At 56.4% G+C, this 24,620-nt stretch overlaps 1 protein-coding gene across 1 annotated transcript in view; it reads left to right on the top strand.

The window, feature by feature from the left end:
* The first annotated feature begins 22,860 nt into the window (after positions 1–22,860).
* The window catches only part of XYLT1 (xylosyltransferase 1), a 202,409-nt gene continuing 200,649 nt past the window's right edge, over positions 22,861–24,620 (top strand). The window contains exons 1-2 of the mRNA XM_056134734.1: positions 22,861–22,997; positions 23,747–23,984. Coding sequence (XP_055990709.1) covers positions 22,861–22,997; positions 23,747–23,984 — 375 coding nt within the window. The remainder of the gene's footprint in view (positions 22,998–23,746; positions 23,985–24,620) is intronic.

Genomic DNA, 24,620 nt, shown 5'->3' with positions numbered 1-24,620 from the left:
TGTGACCCAAAAAAGCAAAAAAAAAATAGAAAGAAAGAAAGAAAGAAAGAAAGAAAGAAAGAAAGAAAACCTGGAACTTCCCTGAAACTGGGGTTCTAAGGAGACTCCCTCATACATGCATCATCAAACTTTTGTTTTGTTTGGGGGCCACACCTGACTGTGCTCGGAGATCCCTCCTGGCAGGGCTTGGGGGACCCTCTGGGGTGCTGGGGATGGAACTCAGGCCAGCTGCTGCATGCAAGGCAAGCCCCTGCTCACCGTTCCCTCTTCCGCCCGCTGTGGTCACATATTGACTCCAGTGCCGGCCTGTCTTGGCCCCTGGAGCAGGGGACACAGAGCTGGAACTTCAGAGCTTGTCCATGGCGTGCGCTTGTGGTGTCCAGCCTCCGCCCAGAGCCCCAGAGTGGGCTTTGGAGAACAACCTGACCAAGCACTCGTCATTGTCGTTTAAGGCTTCGCCCCTGGAAGGCTCTCGGGAGCCCTGGGCCAGGCAGCAGGGCCGAGTCTGTGGAGTCTAAGGCCGGCTGTGTCCAGGACAGCAGCCCGGGCCCCAGCTGAGGTGCTGGCCCTGTGGGATGCATTGGCTGGGTTATGAGGCCAGGAGTTGTGCAAGCTGGGCAGCTGGGACACTGCTCCAGTGAACTGGCCCAGAGGCTAAGTGCCCCCCACCCAGAGGGGAGACGGTCCTGTATTCCGGCACCCTGGAAAATAAGAAGAGCCGCTCCCGCTCCCTTGTCTTCCTCCCTTCCCCAACCTGCCTCCTTCTGAGCCATCAGCTTGGCCTTCTCCCCACTCTGCACCCCAAACGGGGTGGGGCTCAGGTGGTTTCCACAGAGTTTTCCTTGTGCTTTACCCCCACGCCCTTGCCGACCCATCAGAGGGTTTTGTCTCCGCTCAGCTTTTCATAGAATGTTCTAGAAGCTCTCTGAGATGGCTCATGGTGAGGCCGAATTTGGTTCCGCCGGCACTTGGGAACACGGGTAGGTCCTGGTCCACGATGCACAACTTAGTGACCTCCTGGCGCCCATCCTGGTGGGCTGTGCCGTGGGTCCGGGAGACCCTCCGAGGAGGAGCTCCTGGCAGTTTGTAAGCGCTCAATAAACAGTAGCTATTCTTAGCTTCTCCTGAGGCGGAGGAATGCGAGTGGGTACCTGCCAAGTTTTCTGGGAGCAAAGCCAAATCACCCCCACCTCAGACACAAAAATTCTTTCCAGCCTGAAGTTAGGGATTCTCCTCGGAAATGGAGTCACGTTGGATTTAATAGAAAAAGAATGCTTCCAGTTACCATCAGGGGCTCTGGGAAGGCGGCTTCTCTAAGGATCTTCTTGCCACGTGCCCTCCGGGCCCCGGGTGGAAACAGTCCGAGCTCTGAGAGACGGCCCCGAGTTCCACAAGCCCCCGTGGGGACTTGAGGCAAGTCCTGGGAGGAGGCCACTGGCATCTCCTAAGTGAAAACCAAGGGTGTCCTGACCCTTCGACTCCCCACCCAGAGGACCCCACACCCAGTGCCCATGCAGCGAGTAAGGAGCTGAGCCCTGGAGGTGTCTAGACAGCTCTGGAGTCAAGGAGCTGTGGGCTATTGATTCTCACCTTCCCACCCCGTCTCTCCTCCCTCCCTCCCTCTCTCTCCCCCTCCCTCTCTCTCTCCCTCTCTCTCCCCCTCTCTTTCCCTCTCACTTTCATATCTCCCTCTGCTCCTCTCTTCCTCTCTCTCCTTCTCTCCCTCTCTCTCCCTTTCTCATTCACTCTCCTTCTCTCTCGCCCTCTCTCCCTCTCTTCCTCTCTCTCCTCTCTCTCTCCTTCTCTCTCCTCTCTCTCTCTCTGACACTGTGACCCTAGGGCACAACTGTTGCATTAAAAGCAAACTTTTGGGAGGCCCCACTTCAGTTTGGGGCTGGGGGAAGATAACGCTGCCATCCGGGGCTACTGGTCATCCATCCACCACCCCCTTTTAAGACAAACCAGCAGACGGGATCTTGCCAGGGTGACGAGAAGGTTCTAAAAATGACCCATAGCAACGGCCACACCATTGGTGAACCTGCTCCAGTTTATCAGAACTTTTTTTTATGACATCTTATTGTCTCATTCCTACTTTGGACGAACTTGCAGGCTGTCGAATGTAGCCTGCCCACAGGGCAGAGTCTGGCAAACTCCCCGTGGCGTACCCAATATGCCAAATACCAGTAACAATGATGGGTCTCATTCTCCTAAAGAGCCTTGAATATAATCTCAGGGCTAGGATGAAAGAGACGTTACTGGGGCCTGCTCGAGGCAGTCGACGAATAACAGGATGATGAAATGATGAAAAAATATTCAAAGGGGCCGATGGGATGGACTCTGGTTGCACCGTGTGACGTTGTGTAGGAAGAAAGGAAGCAGCTACAGTGGCTGTCGGGGGCGTCCTGCCCACACCCCAAGTCCCTAAATGCTTGTGCAACCTGGCCTGAAGGCTCAAGGCCTACAGGTGGGGAACAGCGGAGCCTGCCCTGCCCGGGTGTGTGGCTCTTGGCTTGCCATGGAATGCTCACCCCCGTGCCCTCCCTGCTGGTGACAGGCGTGCAAATGTCCCAGTGCCTTGCTCTACAGGGACGTTTGATGCGGAAGTTTCCAGAATGTCTACACGTGGGCCTGAACCCATCTCCTCTATAGAACTTACTCGAAGACCAGTCTGTTGTGTCCCGTCCTTGCCTGTCCTGTCCCCATTGTACACTCCCCTCCTGGCATGTCCTAGGACCCCCGGATCAATTATGTCCACTCAACTCTACCTCAGGGCCCGCTTGGGGAGGGGGCCACCCATGAGGGCAGAGGGGTTGGAAAGGAGCACACGCTGACTGAATCGTGGAAAGGGCAGTTACGCCACAAGGTTGAGGGGCTGGGTGCCTGTGTTGGCGTCTCAGGTGACTGGGGCTACATGAGAGTCTGAGAGTCTCCAAGCTCTGGTCTCTCCAGTTGGGGAACTCTGGGGGTGGTGTGTGACAAGGATACTGTGGCAAAGCTCTACCCAGCACCAGAACTCCTCTCCACAGGACTGGCACCTACTTAATATCTAATAAGATGTAATTTAATGTCTAATAAGATGGGGCCTGCTGGTCCATCAAATAGCCATAGATATTTGGACCAAACTGAAAAAGGAGGCCAGTTGGGGTTCCTGGGGGTCATCCATCATGTGCAGTTAAAGATAAGATCCCAAATGTTTGGACTCAAGGGTGACAAGTCTGTCACCATCACCAAAGACACCAGCACCCAGGGGTGACTGAGCAGAAAGTGGAGCTGCCATCCTGGGTGCCTTGTTTTGACTCGACTCACAGGCCAGATCCAGCTTCCTCTCCAAAGTGACCTGCCTAGCTGAAGTCAGATCCAAAACGGAGAAGAATCACTTTTATGACTTTCTGAGAGGAAGGGGATATGATCATATTTCATTCGGGTCCAAGTGAAGCTTGGGTTGGCCGTTGCGTCGACGAGTGATTCTGCTGCCACGACAAGTGGGACTTTGACAAACGACTTCCCTTCTCTTAACCCAGGTCCTCCATTTGTAGAGGGAGATGCCGGCTGCTCCTCTCTGGTGGCTGTCTGGAAGGCTGTGTGACTCATTATGTGTTCAGGGAACGACTCAGACAAGGGCTGGCGTGTAACAGATGGTCAGCAACCCTCCTCCATCTCTCCCCTTCTGATCATGCTTCTGCAGCAATATCATCTTGGATAGGAACCTGGTGCCTTCAACCACTAGGAAAGAGAGCACGTGTCAAGCACCCATTGTTAAATTGGCAGAAACCATCCGGCAGACTTGGTGAGTGCTTGGTAGAGGGGTTGCCGGTGCCCTTTCCACTCCAGTGGCAGACATTACTAATCGCCCACTACTCTCTTCATCAGGAGACAGTCCCAGAATCTTTTTTTCCCCCCAAAGAGCTCCACATACGCTGCCTTGACCCACTGATCAAATTTGGAGGGCAAGATAAAGATATTCACGTACCCTGAGTGCAAGCTGAAAAATGGTGGAATTCTCTCTCGGCCTACTCCAGATGAAATCCCGGCAACCAAGAGCTTCCACAAGCAAGCCCCCCCACCCCCACCCTGGTATGCAGGTTCCAGGACTAAATCTCCAGGCCGCATGGTAGCAGAGGACCCGGGCTGTCTCTCCCCGGGCCCCCGCCTGCCTAATAGACTGGCTATCACGCCAATTTCCCTCCGGGTGCCATCTTAGTGCACCAACAGCTTTGGCCCAGAGACTCCCAATCGAATCCCAAAATGGATTAGTGCCATACGGAAATGTCCTCGGAACCCAACCACGTACAATCTAGAAATCTACCATCACGGCCACGCGAGCTCTCGTGATGCCCAAAATGAGCAATGGGAAATAAATGACCTAGCGTCTGCCCCTGGCGGGTAGGCTTGAAGGGTGGTGGGAAATCTTGAGCAAAACACGATGCCCGAAATTGGAGAACGAGTACCGGGGAAATCGTCTGCCATAGAGGCAGGGTGAGGACTGGGCTGTGGGTGGTGGAAAACGTGCATGGTGGAGGGAGGGGCGGGTGTTCCATCGTCGTATGGCTGGATCCCAAACGTGAAAAGCTTTGTAACTATCTCACGGTGATACATTTTAAAAAAAAAAAAGTAATGTGGAATTCATGCCCATTCAATCAGCTTAATCAATGGCTGAACAAATAGCATGACTCCTTCTGTCACTCTCACTGTCACTGTCCTCCCATTGATCATCGATTTGCTCGAGTGGGCCCAGTAACATTGTGAGACTTGTTACATCAAATACATCACGGGTAGCTTGCCAGGCTCTGCCGTGCAGGCGAGATACTCTCGGTAGCTTGCCGGGCTCTCCGAGAGGGGCGGAGGAATCGAACTCGGGTCGGCCATGTTGGCTGCGTGCAAGGCAAACTCCTTGCCTGCTGTGCTATTGCTCCAGTCCAGCAGTACTCCTACATTATTTTTTAAAAAATGGTGGAGTTTAGCACAAGTTCTGATATTCAGTAAATGCTTAATCAACGGATGCCTAAAGGATAAACACAGGGGCGATCTGTAATCCAGGGATACCCCCAGGACTTCACAAAACATTCTTATTTAAATATGGAGTTTGTGGAGAGGTGGGTATTTGATGATTGTATAATTAATTGAAACCCAAGCACAAAAATTTATAAGTCTACAACTGTACCTCATGATGTCTCACTAATAAAATTTTTTTTAAAAATATGGAATTTGGGGCTGGAGTGATAGTACAGTGGGTAGGGCATTTGCCTTGCACACAGCCAACCTGGGTTCGATTCCCAGCATCCCATATGGTCTCCTGAGCACCGCCAGGAGTAATTCCTGAGTGCAGAGACAGGAGTGACCCCTGTGCATTGCGAGGTGTGACCCAGAAAGCAAATAAATAAATAGATAGATACGGAGTTCTTGGAACTCCTGCTCTGACTACCACGGATCTTTCCTTGGCGGCTAAAGGATTTGCAGGGAAACTTCCAAACTCCTGACTGTAATTGCAAAGGAGCCTCCTCTGGAAATATGTATATTGGCCTGATTTCATCCTGGACGAAGACGCCTCCTTTAGTTCCTGCCTTTTTATCTGGCTGTGCTTCCGCAGAAACTTCCCCAGACACCCGAGTTACCTAAAGAGCCGATGCTGGTGCTGAAGGAGAAATCCTTAATTGGTAGAACAGAGTCATCCATTTTCTGACCAGGAGGCACATTTCAAAACGGTCTGTCAGGACGCCGCGGCTGAGCTGTAATGTCCGGGCTGACGGGGTTCTCCTTAGGAAATTGGTTTTAGCTGTCGGAGCGCCTGCCCTTTCCGAGCAGAAAAGACCTGCATCCGACATCAAGGCTGCAATTCCAGACACCCTCTGCTATTAGTCACGGCAAGCGTGGTTCCTGGTCCAGCGCTCGCTCTGGTCCGTTGTAAATTTAAGACTATTAATCACGGTGGAGGATGGAGCACTTGCCTTTCACGTGTGAGACTTCAGGTTCGGTTCCTGGCATGTCCCCAGAAGTATGAGGTGCCGGAGCGGTGGTATAGCAGAGAGAGAGGCGTTTGCCTTGCATGCGACCGACCCAGGTTCGATTCTCAGCATCCCATATGGTCCCCTGAGCACCACCAGGAGTCATTCCTGAGTGCAGAGCCAAGAGAAACCCCTGTGCATTGCCAGGTATGACCCAAAAAGAAAAAAGTATGTGGCACTCGGGTGATAGTACAGGGGTCAAAGCTTTCGCCTAAAGTGCTGCCAACCCTCCTTTGACCACCAATACGGCGGATGATCTGCCAGGGGGAGTTGCTGCTGAGCACAGAGCTAGGAGCAACCCCTGAGGACCCCCAAGGATGACCCTCACCACCCCCACCCTCAAACAAACAAGAAGACAATCACGAAAAGTATTCATTGAATTTATACAGTCATGAAAATTAAACACGTTTATTACAAATGCGGACAAGCTGGAGGAAAATAATCATCCATATATTTAGCACTCAGAGCGAGTCAGAATTAAAATCTGGGGCATTTCCCTCTCGTCATTTGTCTTTGTAGATTGTAGCAAAATTATGCCTATATATTATATATAATATGGCAATGATTCATTCATGCATATTTTAGTATGGTATTTTTGTGTGTTTTCAAAAACTTTCCACATGCTTTATTAGTTGCTGCATAAATATTCCAGTAAGTGGATCAGCCATCATTTACTTCACCATCAACGACACGGTTCCAAGATAGGTTACTTCTACTCTTTTGTCATTTAGAATTTGCATGTTTTTTTTCCTCTACATAGAAGTATTTCTTTGGAACTTTGGTTAAAATTCAAGGGTCGCTCGCCCTCTCTTCCCCGTCCTTTCTTTGATAGAAATATCAAACGCCAAGATAGAAACGGAACGTGGTGAAACATGTGCCTCTTCGGGTAGAATTCAACCACCTGTCATTCTGGTTCCTCTGGCGTTTCATTGTAGGCACTGGGCAAACCCACAGCACTTTCATCCCCATCATGCATGACCTTTAACAAGTTACACTTTGGGGGCTGGCGCGATAGCACAGCGGGTAGGGCGTTTGCCTTGCACGCAGCCAACATGGCCGACCCAGGTTCGATTCCCAGCACACCATATGGTCCCCCGAGCACCGCCAGGAGTAATTCCTGAGTGCATGAGCCAGGAGTAACCCCTGAGCGTCGCCGGGTGTGACCCAAAAAGGAAAAAAAAAAGTTACCCTTTGTCCTCCGCAGAGAAATGCATCTCGGTCTTTGCCCTAAAGCACTAGCAGTTTTTCTTGGGACGGAGAATGTTCTGACCATCCTGACTCCAGCACCAGCCCCCTCCCCGCGCCACCACCCTCCACTCTGTGGGGGTCCCCCCAAAGCTGCCTTCTTGGAGTCTTTCCTTGAACCTCACTTTACTTAACTTTGCGTTGGGGGCCACACCCGACAGTGCTCAAGGCTCACTCCTGGGTTTGCACGTAAGCCTCACTCACTCCTGGCAGTGCTGGGGATTGAACTGAGGTTGACCGAGTGCAAGGCAGACAGATCCCTTACTCCTGTCCTCTCCCTCCGACCCCTCGCAGTGGCCCTCCCGTGTCCCTCCGTGTGACCTAGAGCTGCTCCCTGCCTTCCAACCAGCTTAAACAAATGGCACTGGGAGGAGCAAGTCATGTTCTCCCTTTCAAGTAATTGTGGAACTTCACGTAATTGATTTGTGAGATGGCAATTCGCCATGGAAAATAGAGTGAGTCTGAGAATTAAATGTCAATATATAGAAATAAATACACATGAGGAAAAAATATAATGGCCAAAAACATATTTATAAGACTGTTGTCTGATTCATTCTCTGCTCTGAATCCTAATCACCACGGCCAGCCACATTGCTAGTCCGTCTGGTTCCTGCGGCCTACTGTCTGCCAGAAATGCCCTTCTGTGGGCCAGAAATCACCCAGAGAGATGTCTGCCTCTTGTCTCAGTTGTGTTCCTTTGTGTTTGTGTCACTTTTCCCCCCACATTGACACACACCTCTGTTCAATGCTCCAGATCTGAGTCGTAGCACAGCGGGGAGGGCTTTTGCCTCACACAGCCACCTTGGTTCAATCCCGGCGCCCCATAGGGTCCCCTGAGCCCCGCCAGGAATATCTCTGAGCATAGAGCCAGGAGTCAACCCTGAGCACTGCCAGGTCTGAACCCTTAGCCAAAACAAGCAAACAATAACACCCCCCAATCTCTGGCCCCCAATATAGTCAGAAAACCAGCATTCCAGATCAGGAGTAGGGATCCACGTGGGAAGACGATATCCTCTTGTGGGTTGATGTTAGAGGTTTGGATCAGTTAAGAAAGTGCATGAGAGAATTTTCTAGAGCAATGCTAATATTCCATGACCGAGACCCAGACTCGGATAAAATAGGCCCCTGAGTTTGTCAGGCATTGCATTGTGTGTATGTGAGTGATGACACAGCTCCCCTTGGACCGAGCATGTGAACACTTTTTGTCCTGCACTGTCCGGGGAAAGAAAGGCGGCCAGTAAACACAGGAGGGAAGGCTCGCGAGCACCCAGGAGAGAGACATTCAGCCTACTCTTGGGGCCGCACACAGGAAGTGACGCGTGAGGGGTACCCGGGGCTCAGCTGGGTGCCAGGCCCCAGTCCAGACTGGGCGGAAGGACACTGCTCTTTTCTCAACCAACCACAACTGAGCTGAGAAGACCTGGTGTGGTCATCCCGACCTGGGTTTGCTTCTTTGTGCTTTTTGAAGACACTGAAACAAACAAACAAAAATACCGAACAGTACAAAAGGTTTTTGGGTGAGTGCTCTCGACGCTGGATGCTCACGAGACCAGCACCATCCCCGAACCCTGCCACGTGGACTCCCTCCCCCCTAACCTCAGTGCCACACATCAGGTGCTGCATTGCTGCGAACCACTAGTCTGGGATTCCCCGAGCCCACTCTCATGTCTCAGATGGATCTCGTTTTATATCACTTTTGGAAAAAATAGTTTTGGTTGATGCCCCCAGTGCCGTTAGAACCTAAGATTCAGGATCGTTTTCATTCACACACTCACTCACTCCCCGTAGCCCCATTTTACATAGGAGTAAACTGAGGCCATGCGCCATAGAGAAAGTCTCACTGTTGGCATGCCTGCCACCAGCACAAACCTCTGCGAAGGGGACGCACACAGGTGGCGTTTACTGAGACCCATTTCCTTCTCTGAGCATTGACCTGATAGAAATGGGTTGTGTCCTTTCCAACAAAAGCGGGCTGGAGGGATTGTACAGCAGGCACTGTGTTGGCCTTGCAACGGCCAGCCCAGGTTCGATCCCAGGCACCCAGTATGTTCCGCTGGGTCTGCCAGGAGTCATTTCTGGGCATCGAGCCAGGAGGAAGCCCTGAGCCCAGCTGGGTGTGACCCCAAAACCAAAAGACAAAAAAAAAAAAAAGGAAGTTCACCCTTTCTGCCATGTTTGAAGACAGAAATCCCATTTGTGTAGTTAATCAGATCAGATGTAGTGACTTTGACATTTCAAATTAAAAGAAAAAGATGTTTAATTAAATCACCGTGAGATTCAGAGTTACCGAGCTGAGATTGGTCGAGTTTCCTTCACACAGTGTTCCAACGCCCGTCCCTCCACCAGTGCACATTTCACACCACCAGTGTCCCCAGTTTCCCTCCGCCCACCCCCCACCTTCCCGCCCAGCCTGCCTCCATGGCAGGCACTTCCTCCCCACCCCACCCCCGCCTCTTTTCGGGCATATACAGGTCCTGAGAAGTAAAAAAATTTCTATTTGCTTTTTTAATTAAATCGCAGTGAGATGCACAGTTACAGCGTTGTTCAGGATTGGATTTCATCATACGATGTCCCAACATCCATCCCTTCACCATGTGCATTTTCCACCACCAGTGTCCCCGTTTGACACTGTAATGGATCTGTTGAGGTAGAATGAACATGCCACAAGGATTCGCCCATTGTGGTACTTTTGCTGTCAGGCCCCCACTGGCACAACCCGATGTTAGGACATGTCCCCAGTCCTCCTTCCCTGCCTTTCCCAGCTTCCTGCGGCCCTGGAGCTGAATTTTTTTTTCTTTGCCTCTTCCAAGCATATTCTAAAGTAAAACCAGACTCCATAGGGTCCTGCGGGACCAGCTTCGTTCCTGGCCGGCTTCTGAGACTGAGGCTTGCATCTGTATGAATCGGGGCTCCACGCCTGTACGCTGTTGCATGGTGGTCCTCTCTCCCCAAAATGCCCATCATGCTGGTCTCTTTCTCCTCCTTCCTCGCTCAGGCAGGTGCTGCAAGACCCCTCATCCGTGCCCCTTTCTCCCTCTCGTGTTTGCTCTGAAGGACTTCCTTCCTCCTCTAGCTCCTGTCTTTATCGCTTATAACATATTCTGTTGTGTTCTGATTTTTGTTTGGAACGACTTTTAAGACTGGACCTCCAAGACGTGCTCATCTGGAGCCCCGTGTTTTTTTCCGCCCCCAGAAACTGTTATTAATTTCCCCTAGAAATTAGTTGGTCCGCACCTTAGTTCAAACACACCTGGTTGACCCCACTGGAACCAAATGCCTCCTTGGCCTCTGGATGATGAGTCCTTGTCATTGGTCTAAGGGATCTATTTTCCCTTTCCTCTTCCTGAATTAGTGCCATACTCGTTTGCTCAGTTTTGACACTATGGTCCATTCTGATGCAAGTGAAGACACGTTTCTCCATGCCATCGCTTTGTTTCTTGCTTATCTCTAGGACTGGAGCACTGTCCTCCCGTTGTTCATGGATCTGCTCGAGTGGGCACCAGTAACATCTCCATTGTGAGACTTGTTAGTGTGTTTGGCGTATCGAATACACCACAGGTAGCTTGCCAGGCTCTGCCGTGCGGGCAGGATACTCTCGGCAGCTTGCCAGGCTCGCCAAGAGGGCGGAGGAATCAAACCTGGGTTGGCCCTAGGGCGAGGCAAACGCCCTACCCGCTGTGCTAGTTTTTTCCTTTCATTTGTCTGATCTTTCTTCCTCCCACCAGGAGAAGCAAAAGATTATGAACGCTAATTGATACTGGGAATTTGAAATTCATTTCATTTCATTTTTCCGTTTGATCTCAGTCTTCCCATAGAAGAGAGTCATATTCCTTACATGTGTGGATCTTATTTTATGGAACTCAATGAGAGTTTAAAGATTATTTTAAGCATGGTCTCCTCCACAAAATTCCTGCACTTTTGTCCTCAAGTGGTTACCAAATTACTTGAACGGTTGATGCTATGAAGTTGTGTTATACACACAGCATTATACTGTAACTGGGTTCCCCCCCCCCAATATCAATGAACTCCTCTCTCACACACATCTATTGTCACTAGAGAGAAAAGCTGGGCACTGGAGAGATAGTACAGTGGGTAGGGTGCTAGTCTTGCAAGCGAACAACCCAGGTTTGATCCCTGACATCTCATATGGTCCCCTAAGCATCACCAGGAATAACTCCTGAGTGCAGAGACAGGAGTAATCCCTGAGCATTGCCGGGTATGGCCCTCAAAGAAAAACTAACACTGGTTTAGAACAAAAATTTAATATATATAAATACATATAATATATACGTATGTGTCTACATATGTGTATGTGTAGGGGGGACACACCTGCTAGTGCTCCAGGCTTATTCCTGGCTCTTTGCTCAGGGATCACTCCCGGTAGTGGTCAGGGGACTACATGTGGTGCCGGGGATTGAACCCAGGTCAGCCATGTGCAAGCAAGTACCTCCCCCTTTGCATCCAGGCCCTCTGTTCACAAATTCTTTTTTTTTTTTTTTTTTTTGCTCTTTTGGGTCATACCCTGCGATGCTCAGGGGTTCCTCCTGGCTCATGCACTCCGGAATTACTCCTGGAGGTGCTTGAGGGACCCTATGGGATGCTGGGAATCGAACCTGGGTCGGCTGCGTGCAAGGCAAACGCCCTCCCTGCTCTCCTATACCTCCAGCCCCTCACAAATTCTTACAGCTCCCAACAGCCCACAGATACAGTCGCCATAGAGAATTCACGCTAATAGCAATCTGGAACTATCCTTGATTTTAGTAAGAATATTCTTCCAATATTGCTAGACTCTGCCAGTTTCCCTGAGTGCACAAGCAAACCAGCAGATTTACCGTTGAAACTTCCCTCCCAATATGTATCCACAGTTCTTGGTTTGTGTCTGGGGTCGGGGAGGGGAGGGTGGGAATTGGGCCCCACCGGACAGGGCGGGACATGGACAGTCACTCCCAGCAGTGCCAAGGGGACCAGGCAGTGCTGGGCGTCTCGCCCCGGGCTCCCCCAGGCAGAGGGCACAGTGCCACCTTCTGCTCCTCACCCCCCCCCCACTCTGATTCTTCTCTCAGCGCATTCTGTAACTGTGCAAACCTTTTCATTTTCACCATTTGGAAAAGATACATATTTTTTTCAACTCCAGCCTTCACTGGGTTCTGGGTATTTTTCTCTTCATGTTTTACTTGGTGCTTTTTTTTCTAAGGGGTGAGTCCCTGGTGCCAGAGAGCAATAACGTCTCTGTTTCACTTTGAAATATCAATGCAGTCCAAGAGTCCCATCACTCTTCTCCCACACTCAGGCCAGCCTTGGAGTTCCGGAAGAAGCTCCCGTGGTCAGGACACTTGATCCCCTGGCTGCTGGGAGCTAAGCCGGGGTATTTGTCCTGGATGGTGAGAACCCTGTACTTGGCGTTGTTTTCCCCAGTGCGTGGTTATCAGAAGTGAAGTGGGGGTCAGCAGAATGGAAACGGGCTCCCATCCTGCCTACAGAAGAAAGCTCCTGCTATGGTTCACTTTAGAATCAGAGAGGCTACGCAGGCCCCCCAGGCCCCTGGACAAGGAATTGGGCAGAGGGCAGGGCTGGGCTATCCTGTCTTCTCAAAGCCCACCTGCGACTTGAGCCATGCAATCCGCCTGGGAGCTGGGGACCCTGGTGAGGAATTGTCTGCTTGCTTTGGGGCAATCGGACCCAAGGCACCTACAAATCAGCTCTGCAAGCCTGTGGCAATGCAGGACCTTCTCTCTCTTGCCGGAAATTGGTGTTCTTGAGTTTCTACCTTTTCCCAGGTCAGTTTGTACATTTTTGGTTGCGGTTGATAAACCATTTCTCTCGGGCCATTGGATGTGTGCTTCTGGGATGGGCATGCCATTCTATTTTTTCTCTGTTCTGCAACCTTTTTTTAGTAGAATTGTATTTTCCACCTTAATCACAACTGCTGGGAAGATACTCGACTCTCTCTTCAATGTACTTTTCCATTGTTTTACTTTCTGCCCTTGGTACTTTCCAGCCCCCATTTGATCACTACTGAGTTTTCTCTTCAGAGGTTCTTGTCCCTTATTGTGTTATTATTTTCACCTCCTAGGGCACGTAGTGAGTAGCTTTTTGTTTTATTCCTCATCTTTATGATATAATGCAGGATTGAGGTCTATTAACTTTCCTCTAACTACAGCTTTGGTTGAGTTCCATGGATCTGATGCAAAATGTTCTTGTGTTTCATTGCCCTAAGATATTGACTCTGATTGCTTAAGATTGTACTTCTACCGTTTCGTGATAACTTGTCTTTCAAATATTAAATTATTGTGAGAGAGGGTTTGTTTTTCATAAAATAGCTTTAAGCTGTTGAGACTTCTTATATCCAAGTATTATGAATCCAAGCGTTATGAATGGTCAGTAAAGAGTGCGCCTCTATTGAATTGCATTCCAAGGGTGTCCCGTGCAATTTCTCCCAATTCTTCCTTTCTTAGTTTAATGGTTCTGGCCCTCCCAAAGGGTGCACAGGAGACATGAGGGCCATCTTGGAGATACTCAGTCGACAGGGCTCAAAGCTCAGTGCTCACCCAGCAGTAGGGTGCTGCTTGGGTTCAGGGTTACACGGGTCACTGGGGTCACACTCGCTTTGCTAGAGGGGGCCTGTGTGGTGTCAGGGTCTTGGTTGTGCAAGGATGCCCCCTGCCTCCTGACCTATCACCCAGTCCCCTTCTGTATGCTTTTTACCTGCTGGACAGGAGAAAGAAGAGTCTTGATTTTTTTTTTTTAACATATCAATTTCCTCACATTCTCCTGGTATTTCTAAAGGTTTTCCCATTTTGGAAGTGGTCGTGCTCTGGGCTCTCCCCTGCTTTGTGATGTGGATTCCTTTACCCAGGTCCCTGGCACCCCAGAGGGCAGGGCGGGCCAGGTTCCCCGAGGGCAGGGGGCTCGGAGCTAGCAGCGTGGGTCCCTTAGGCTCTGTTGTCAGCTGTGGCCTCTGCATCACCAGGGAGCCTGACCCACCCCCAGCGCCCGCCTCCCTTTGGGCCCCGAGGCCTGTGACTCCAGCCCCGGGGGTTCCACACTTGAGTCAGGTCAACTGCAACCAGACCCACCTCCGCTGACCTGTGTCTGGGCTGAAAAACACGGACCCCCACAGTGCCCCAAGGCCCGAGTTCTGGGAACAGGGCAGGAACCAAAGCAGACCAAGCTGCTCTCCCGCCGTCTCCCACGGAGCTCATCCTATTTTCTGTGTGGCGGCGAGACACTCAGACCCAGAGACCATGGAAGTGCGGCGGGAACAGCGGGTCCCAGTGCAGAAGGCAGAGTCCAGCTGGGCTCCGGCCATTCCCTGGGCTCGCTAGGAACAGCCGGACCCAGAGGATGACCGCCAGGGAGGGAGGGAGGGAGGCAGGCACGCGGGGGCCACTTTAGCAAGGGTGCAGACAGAATGAGTGGGTGGCAGGGCGGGGCACGGGGGCCAGGGGATGTTCAAGAAAGAACAAGGGGGCCAGGGAGAGGCACGGGGTATGTGTGTATGTGTGTGTGTTTATGTGTATGTGTGTATGTGTGTATATGTGTGTGAGTGTGTGTATGTGTGTATGTGTATTTGTGTATGTGCGTATGTATGTGTGTGTATATGTGTGTATGCATATGTGTGTGAGTGTGAGTGTGTGTATGTGTATATGTGTATGTGTGTATGTATGTGTGTGCACATGTGTGTATGTATGTGTTTATGTGCGTGCATGTATATGTGTGTGTGTATGTGTGTGTGTATATGTGAGTATGTGTGTATGTGAGTATGTGTGTATGTGTATTTGTGTATGTGCGTATGTATGTGTGTGTATGCATATGTGTGTGAGTGTGTGTATGTGTATATGTGTGTATGTGTATGTGTGTATGTATGTGTGTGCATATGTGTGTATGTATGTGTTTATGTATGTGCATGTATATGTGTGTGTGTGTGTGTATGCGTGTGTGTGTGTGGTGAGTGTCAGAATCCAAATGCCACGCCCCATTTGCTGTGGCTGTCAGCTGAGCGGCCAAGGCTGAGACGGTGCCGTTGGATTCGGGGGGATACCGAGGCAGCAGCGGTTTTGCAGCTGAGCTGGCGCAGAGGAGATGAGGCAGGGGGTGGGGCCACGGCCAGTGGAGCCATGGTTGGGGGAGGGAATGGCCCTTCCCGCCCCGGCCCAGGGGCCCTGAATGCTGTTAGGAGATGGTGCTTCGTGGGCCTCTCGCTTCTGCACAGTGCCCGTGGCCTCCATCCGGACCCTCTTTCCTGACGTCTGTCATGGGAAAAGTCCCAGAGCACCAAGACGGAGGCCCTCGGGCAAGGGGCAGCTGGGAGCACTGTCTGGGCCGAGTGGGGCATCTCTCGAGTCTGGCTGGCAGCTCTGCCTGGCCCTCATAGCGTTGGGGGGGGGGGGGCGCCCAGCTGCATGCTCCGGGCTTCGCTCTTCATCACCCCGTGGGGCCGGGGCTCAGGAGGCATTGGCTGCCCATGGAGCCCTCTGGAAGGTGCCCGGAAAACCCCTGGGCTCCGTCCTCTGCGTCTCTCCTGTTCCTGGGGGTGTCGGCAGGACTGGGGAGAGGTGTGGAGGGGGCCGTGGGCCTAGAGGGCTTGCGGCTCCATGGGGGAGTCTGGGCTGAGCGGGACTCGTGAGTCTGCAGCACTGACGAGGCGAGGAGGTCCCGGGATCAGGGGGAAGCGCAGGCGGGGCCAGGTGGGGGCCCGGGAGCAGCCGAATTCCCGTGCAGAGGCCACGGGGTCAGGCACAGAGAGGCCTTGGCGGGAGACGGTCGGGGCTGGTTTTCGTGGTGTGTGTGGGCCACACCCGGCAGTGCTCGGGGAGTCGGGCCTGATGGTGTTCGGGGGCCCTGGCGGGGGGGGGGGGGGAGGTTAGGACTTGAACCTGGTGCTCCTGACTGAATAGCCCAGGGGAGGGGCATTGGCTCTGACCACACTGGCTTTGACGTACGCAGAGCACACACAGAAGCATGTTTACATGGGTCCACACACAAGCACGCATACACATAAACACATGTGCACACACACAGATACAGCCAAGAGTGTGGGGATCTGGGAGAGAACGATGTGATGGAGAGGAAGAAGCGGTGATGCAGACAGACAGACAGACAGGCAGGCAGAAAGAGAAAGTGGAGATACAGAGAGACACAGAGAGAGTCACCCACAGACACAAACACACAAAGAGAGACAGAGACAGAGACAGTCAGAAAGAGAGACAGAGAGACACAGAGAGACACAGAGGCAGAGATACAGAGAGACACAGAGATAGCAGGAGAGAGAGATGGAGGCAGAAAGAGAAGAAAGAGTGACAGAGAGAGTCACACACACACACAGACACACACACACACACACACACACACACACACACACACACACAAGCACCTTTGCCCAGAGAACCTGTGGAAGGGGTGAAAGTAAAGTCAATAAAACCAAAATTATAGGAACAAGAATAATTTGGACCAAGTTCAAGATGCAAAACCTCAGTTTCTCCCATTCCTTAGTTGGGGGTAGGATGTGATTTTCCTTTTGATTTTTCCCCGACTCTGGCCTCGTCCACTCTCACGCACCCAGGGGAACCCTCATGCGGTTCTGGACGAGTGCACGCCCCATCCCAGACAGTGGTGAGGGGGCAGCACCCACCGGCCCTGGCCCGGGGATACGGGCGTCCACACGTGACCTCGAGGCCCCGCGCTCCCGTGTTCCAGCCGTGGCTGGTGCAGAAGAGGGATCGGGCTCCCCAGAGCATGGCGTGACGCCCACAGTGACCACCCAGCTCGCTCAGCCCGGCTCCGGCCCTCATGCCAGCCGCTGCTCCCCTCCCCTCCCACGTGACTCGCTCACATGTTGGGGTCCCTTTCTGGGCTCCACTAGAAAGCCAAGCCCATGGAGACCAGCACTCCTGCGTGTCTTTGCCAGGCAGGGCCAAACCTCTCCCCACAGCCCCCTTCTGGGCCTCGGGAGATTGTCAGTGGGGCCCGGAGCAGAAGGGCGTTTGCCTTGCACGTGACCAACCCGGGTTCAATTTTCCCAGCATCCCTATGGGGAATCGGGTCCCTGGAGCACTGGGTCCCTGGAGCACTGCCAGGAGTAATTCCTAAGTGCAGAGCCAGGAGGAACCCCTGAGCATCGCTGGGTGTGACCCAAAAAGCAGAGAGAGAGAGAGAGAGAGAGAGAGAGAGATTCCCAGTAACCCTGGGTCCCTGTTGTTTGGAAAGCTCGGGGCTTACCCGCCGTGGACCCCCATCCTAGCCCCATCCTCCCTGCTGCCCCTCACACCCTCCCCATCTCAGCACAGCGGAGGAGTCATTTATTCTAAAGAGAATCCAGTATGCCGGGAGGGGGAGGGGGAGGGGCTGGCCCAGCCTGCGTGAGGAGCAAGGGCCTGGGTTTCATCCTGGCTGGAGCCCCGCAGGGCGATGGCCCCTGAGATGCAGGCCCTGGGTGGCAGCTTCTTCCCAGGCCCGGGTTGGAAAGGGTCCAGCCCCACTGAGCATGGCCAGGAGAGGGGCTGGAGCGATAGCACGGCGGGGGAGGGCGTTTGCCTTGCATGCAGCCGACCCGGGTTCGATTTCCAGCATCCCATATGGTCCCCTGAGCACCGCCAGGGGTAATTCGTGAGTGCAGAGCCAGGAGGAACCCCTCGTGTCCCCCCCCCCCAAAAAATATTGCCAGGAGTGGTTCTGGGCCCCCTGAGTACTGACTGGGAGCCCAGTCCCTCCCCCACCCCCAGATGCAGTCAGCGGGACCTGGGCCTGGCCTGGTTTCTGGTAGGTCCGCCTTGAGGCTGCCGGGCTTGGTGTCAGGGCTGAGAAGCAGCAGGGCCGGGGGGCTCTGCCCCCTGCATCCTCCCTTCACCCCTTCCCTCCCTGCCACAGCCCTGCCCCTCACCCCCTGCTTCCCCGCCTTGCGGGTGCCCAGGCCAGGTCGCTGCAGGGGCCTTTGGTCCCAGACAGGTTCCAGGGCGGCCGGAGGAGCCTTACTTGCTACCCAGAGCGCCCTCTGCTGGTGCCGGGGTGCAGGACTCCGTGGCCAAGCCTTCGGGGGCTTCAGGAGCCAGCTGGGCGCCCGGCTGGCCAGGAAAGTCACCAGCAACCCTGGTTCATTGCAGCGTTTCTGTCTCCTGGGTGGGACCGCGCGGGGATCCCAGCTGACGCGGGTCCTGCGGTGTGTGGGGTCCTCTGCCTCCTGATTCGGGGCAGAGCGGGGGTGGGGGGGGGGCTGGGAGCACCTGGAATCCTAAATGCTTGCCAGGGCCTGGGGCCATGTTCTGGCACTCACCCCACGTCCCAGGGAAGCACCGGGACAGGTAACCTCCCCGCTGGTAACTTTTGGCCCATGCAGAAGTGAAACACGGGGGGGACGGGGACAATTTTTATCTTGCGAGGGTCAAGTTGGGGTCAATTTGTAAAGTCTGGGTCAAAACAGGCGCCAATGAACCCCCAAAGCCATAGGCGGGTGGTTTGCGGATTTTCTGTAAAAAGAAACAGCCGGCGCATTTGACTAGTCTGAAGTTTATTTAAATGCACTTAAAGGAGGTGGGTTCCGACGTCCCCGCGCTTCGGTTCAGGGGTTGAGTGGGGACCAGAGGGTGTTTCTGTAGGGACCCCCACCCGCCGTATGACAGGCTCAGCCCCCCACAGCCCCACCCTGCATGGTCACCTTCTCTCAGGACCGGGACACCCGATACAGCCAACGGCAGCCTCGGGACACGGGGGTTCGCTCCCTCGCCTTGGACAAGAGTTTCTCTCCCTGTTCCGTCATGCCAGGTCACTCGCTTGAAATCGTGCGGGCTGAGTGGCCCAGGGACTGAGAACCTGCCCGGCTTCTCCCAGGGCCGGAACACCAGCTTTGCGGGGGGGGGAGCCTGGGTTTGAATCCCCATTCGCGTGCGGAGCCCCAAACACCACCCAGGGTCACCCCTGAACCACCTTGTGGGTAGGGGAAGCCCCGGAACATGGCCGGGCCCGGCCCCACCAACAGCAAAACCTCAGGCAGTGAACGGGACGGCAGGGTCCAGAGAAGTGGGCTCCCGGGAGCCTCCCCCGCCAGCTCCAGGCGGCGGCACACCCACGAGCACTCTAAGTGCCCGCCTGGATCTGGCAGCTATCCTGAGCTCGAGTCAGCTCAGTGCCCTGCTCTCTGCCCAGTGCCGGAGGGCGCAGAGATGAATGAGGAGAAGTCCGTGCCCACGGCATTCTCGCAGTCTGTCATCAAAATTGCAAACTTGATTTGGTGCCACTTCCTCCGGGCAGTCTCCCCTGGCTGCTCCCTTCCTCCCCTCCCCCCCAAACTGTTTGGACACTCCTGTCGTGATCAGTCATTAGTGAAAAAGACGATCGCTAATGTCTCCTGTCCCTGTACCATGAGCCAGTCTCCGGGGTTATTTTAATCCTAATAAGAAAAGACTCATTATTCTCTCCCGTCTACAGGGAGGAAACCAAAGTCTCACCGAGTGAAAATCACTGAGGGCAGCAAGAGCTGGGAGGTTTGTGGACACCCCCCGTCCCTCCACCCCACCCCTGCCGCCCACGTCAGTAGCAGATGTCAGGGTGGGGAGTCCGTGTCGCAAGTGGGGCTGGGACTTGGTCCGAGTTCAGACGGTGACATGGGAGCCACGTTTAGAGAGGAAATTTTCCCCCGTGGCCTTGGGAGGCTGCTAAGAGAGTCCGTGCCGTCGTCTGCGGGGTCCCCGGGTGCGATGACAGTCACCAGGACGGAATCCAAAAGTCAAATCAAACACTCCCCCTCACACCCCACCAGATGAAAAAATGGAATTAAATTAGGAGGACAATTCCCAGAGGCCAGCCACACGTGCTAGGAGAAAAGGCAGCCCAGACAGAGAAGGGAGCACCAAATAAAGGGTGTTGGGAGGACCCTCCCAGGGTGGGAGAAGCGTGCTGAAAGTAGATTATAGACCGAACATGATTGCCACTCAACGCCTCTTTTGCAAAACACAGTACCCAAAAGAAGAGAGAGAGAACAAGGGGGAATGCCCTGACTCAGAGGCAGGGTGATGGGGGGTTGGAGGGATGCTGGGACCCGTGGTGGTGGATGATGGGCACTGGTGGAGGGATGGGTACTTGATCATTGTATAACTGAAACCCAAGCACAAAAATTTGTAAGTCTACAACTGTACCTCATGGTGTTTCACTAATAAAAAAAATTTTAAAAAAAAAGAGGACAATTCCCGGGAGACTCTCGTTCATGCCTGTATTCTGCACGGCCAGCCCACAGCCTGGCCATGGTCGGGCCCAGCACCTCTGCGTGGACGGAGGCGTGAGCTCCTGGGAGGCTGAGGGGTTCTCTGTGGTTCTGCTGGCAGCAGTGCGGCAGGCTCAGGTAGATGCCTGAGGGGTGTCCCGCCAGCCTGTCCCTCTGCCGGTCCATCTAGCTTGGGGCAGGGAGCTGGTCCCGGCCACCCCAGGCTCTTGTTCCCGTGCTCGCTTATCTCGGGCGATTTTTTTTTCTCATCCCGAAGAAAATCTCACATAAGCTGTTTACGGCAGCCCGGAGCTTTTAAACCTCTTTCTGGTGTGGCTTTTTACAAGTCAAGATAAACAAGAGCCTTTGCTCTCTGGGGACCAGCCGGGAGGGGTGGGGGTGGGGGTGGCTCCTTCACTCCCTCCCCTGCAGCCCGTGGTCCCGGGGGAGCTGAACCTGAGTGCGGGCCCCAGAGGACCGGGTTCACCGGGTCACGTGGCGGAAGCAGATAACATCATTGCCGGTGGAGGACGCAGCAGCCCCGGGGACCTGGAGGCAGGGCGGGGCTGGGGACAGGCAGAGCCAGCTGGGGGTGGCATGGGGGAGTGGGGGGTCCCGTTGCTGCTGCCGAAGGCTCTGTGTGCGCATCCAGGCAACGTCAGACAGAGCAGCTCTTGCAACCCTTTGCTGGGCAACAAAGGAGTGAAAGTCCCCCAAAGGAGGAGGCCGCAGAGGCCGGGTCCTGGGGGCGCCTCCCCGCGCCCCTGCCCTCCTGCCCGTCCGAGTGAGTCTCACCCCGAGAGAAGTGCCACACAGCCCCAGGAAAGTTGGCTTCTCACTGGGTGAGGCCGCCACAGGCGGACCAGCAGGGCCGTCTTCCCAGCCACAACACCGGGGGTCAGTTTGGGGGTCACTTCCAGCCCACAGCTGGCTCTGCCCTAGTCTCTGGACCTCAGTAGAGAATCCTGTGAAATAATCCTCCTCCTCCTCCTCCTCCTCCTCCTCCTCCTCCTCCTCCTCCTCCGCCGCCGCCGCCACCACCACCTCCTCCTCCTCCTCCCCGCCGTGGACTAGAAAAGGAGTGAAGGTTCCAGGGGAAAACCATGGAACGTCACCATCCCTCCGTGCCAGGCAGAGAGGCGAGGTGGAGAGCAAAGCTAGCCTGGGGCATGGCTGAGCAGCTGGATCAAACCTCACCTGATGCCACGACTCCACCACAGTGCAGTGACAGGACCCGGCAGGATGTTTCATTCCTTCCCGCCCCATCCTCCCAAGACAGAGACACAGGACGAGCTTCTCCATCACACCTCATCAGATGGACGGAGCCCAGCTGCGGCCTCCCTCTGGGGCCTGGCCAGCCCACCCAGCATTGCATGCAACATCCTGAAGGCCGCAGTTTCAAAACCAGCAGCTGCTGGCTCTTCCATTCTGGGTCTGAGGGAAACGGGGTAACTCCCCCCCCCCCTGGGTCCAGAAAGCGCTTTCTTTGAGGGGTGGTGATGGGGGTGGTCACTGCCATCCACCATCACCATCTCCAGCCACTTTGTGGGCACTCTGAGTTGCTGCTGACCCCCATGCATTCTGATGACCCATATCTAGGCCCCTGGGCCCCACTGCCCAGGAGGCCAGACCTCGTTCTGCCCTTGGGCGGCAGCCAAGAGTCTGTCCAGTGTGAGACCCACCAGGGGTGGATGTGACGCTCCCCTCCCTGCCCGCTTCGATGTCGGGCCTACTCCAGGCTTCTGTGCTCTTCCCTTTAAAGGCACAGCGGGTCAGCCCAGCAACCTGGACAAGATCGGGCTCCTCCTGTCGGCTCCGTCCTGGGGATGTCCGCTCCTTCCGGCCGCTGGCTCCTGGCGTGTCCCCGGGGACCACGCAAAACCTTGGGCAGGAGGACCCGGGTGGAAAAAGCTGCAAAGACTGAGTCAGAGAAGGCCGGGATGAAACTCGGGTCCATGGGGACCCTCCGACTCGGTGCTCACAGACAGGGCAGGAAGCTCAGGGCCGGGGAGGAAGGCCCGGCTGGCCCTGGGTCGGTCGGGGGAGGTGCGGCAGGATGGGGGCACCCCCTTCCCGAGAGCAAATGCCGCTCCTGCAGACACGGAACCGGGGGTTAGCGGGGACAGCTGGTTGGGGGAGACTCCTGGGTCTGAGCCTGGGGCTTGCAGCCTGGGAAAGGCTGAGAAATTCCACCGGGGTCCCCCTTCCTGCGCTCCAGCCCTTGCTGGCCCCGCTGGGTTTGGCGTCTGGGTTTGCGCATCCTTGGGGACCTCAAAAGTGACTCAGTGCTGTCAGCCCGCACGGAGGGCAGGGAGGAGGATGCGGGTGATTCAGAGCCTCCTCCCAGCCCCTTTGGAGCGGAGGGGGCTCTGGGGGTGGGGGTGCCGGTCCTTGGAGACCCTTGCAGGCCGGCTGCGGGGGATGCCTCGCTCACCTGGGCCGCACACGCGGGTGGGCGGGGGCTCCACCTGCAAGACAGCGTCCCGAGACCCCGCGGCCACCACCGCCCCCTGCATCCTCCCGGGCTCCCCTCGCTCGCCCTCACCGTCCCCCAACACGCGCGCGCCCACCCAAGACCCCCGTCCCCTCCGCATCTTCCCCATCGTCCCCCAACACACGCGCGCCCACCCAAGACCCCCACCACCACCCCCTGCATCTTCCTGGGATTGCCCCACCCCCCAACACCCGCGCCCCAACCCAAGACCCCCGCACCCGCGCCTCTTCCCCACCGTCCCCCAACACGCGCGCGCCCACCCAAGACCCCCACCACCACCCCCTGCATCTTCCTGGGATTCCCCCCACCCCCAACACCCGCGCCCCAACCCAAGACCCCCGCACCCCCGCCTCTTCCCCACCGTCCCCCAACACGCGCGCGCCCACCCAAGTCCCCACTCCAGCCGCGCGCACCCCACCGCGCCACCCCCGCCAGGGTCTCCCCGGGTGGGCGCCGGTCCCCGCCGCCGCCGCCGCCGCCGCGCCGCCCCCGCCCTCCCTCGGCCGGCCCCGCCCTCGCTCCGCCCCCGGCCCGGCCCGGCCGGGTCGGCGCCGCCCCCGCCCCCCGGCGGCCCCCGCGCCCCCCGGGGCGGGCGCGCGGGCCGCCCCGCGGCGCCGCCTTCGCCGCCTTCGCCTTCGCCGCCGCCTTCGCCGCCCCCCGCCCCGCGCCCGGCCGCGCGCGCCCCTCCCCGCGGCTGGGCGGCCCCGCGCGCCGCCCGCCCCGCCGCGCCTCCCGGTGACGCGCCGGCCCGGCTAAAAGTCGCGGCGCGGGCGGAGCGCGGCGCGGGCGCCCCTCGCCGGACCCGCGCCCGAGATGCCGGCGGCCGGGCCGTGCGCCCGCAGGCTGGCGCGCCGCTCGCACTCGGCGCTGCTGGCCGCGCTCTCGGTGCTGCTGCTGCAGACGCTGCTCGTGTGGAATTTCAGCAGCCTGGACGCGGGCGGCGCCCCGCGCCCGCCGCCGCCGCCGCCGCCCCCCGGCCCCGCGCCGCGCGCGCCGGGACCTGCCGCCCCCCGGGGACGCGGGGCGCGCGGCGCTGCCCGTCCGGCCGCGGGTAAGGCGGGGCGGGCCGGGGCGGGCCGGGGGGGGGGCAGGCGGGGCGGGGGTCCGCGGCCCGGCCCGGCCGCGGCCGGGGGCTGCGGAAGTTGGGTCCCGCGGGGCGCGCGGGGGTCCCGGCGCCCGGGCGGGTGGGTGCCCGAGGGCGCTCGCGGCGCGTCCGTCCGTCCGCCCGCCTGTCTGTCTGGCCCGGGAGGCCGAGGGCCGGGAGGCTCCGGGGTCCGGCGCCCCCGGCCGGCCGCGTGGCCCGCGCAGCGGGGACCGTCTCGCGCCCACTCCGGGGGTCTCGCGGCGGCTCCCGCCCGCCCGTGCGGGGGCGGCCGGACTGGCGCTGCTCCCCTCCTCCCCCTCCCCCTCCTCCCCCTCCTCCCCCGGCGCCCCCAGCGCCAGCCTCGCCCTCTCGCGCGCGCGCCCCGCGTGTCCTCTCCAGCCCGCTGCTGGCCAGCCCGCGGCCAGGGCCCTGCCGCCGCCGCCGCCGCGCCTGCCTCGCCCGTGCCCGTCCCACTGTCCGGCTGCTCCAGCCCCGGGCTGCGGGCCCCGGCCCACCCTCGCGACTTTGGGCTCCTGCAGTTTGTCCGTGTGCCCTGGGTTGGGGGTCGCTGCCGCCTCCTCCTCCGCCGCCGCCGCCGCCCTC

The sequence above is a fragment of the Sorex fumeus genome, unplaced genomic scaffold (genome assembly GCF_029834395.1).
Source record: "Sorex fumeus unplaced genomic scaffold, SorFum_2.1 ptg000102l, whole genome shotgun sequence".
Lineage (NCBI taxonomy): Eukaryota > Metazoa > Chordata > Mammalia > Eulipotyphla > Soricidae > Sorex > Sorex fumeus.
Note: the sequence above shows the minus strand (reverse complement) of the source record. Positions and strands in the feature narration are given on the sequence as shown.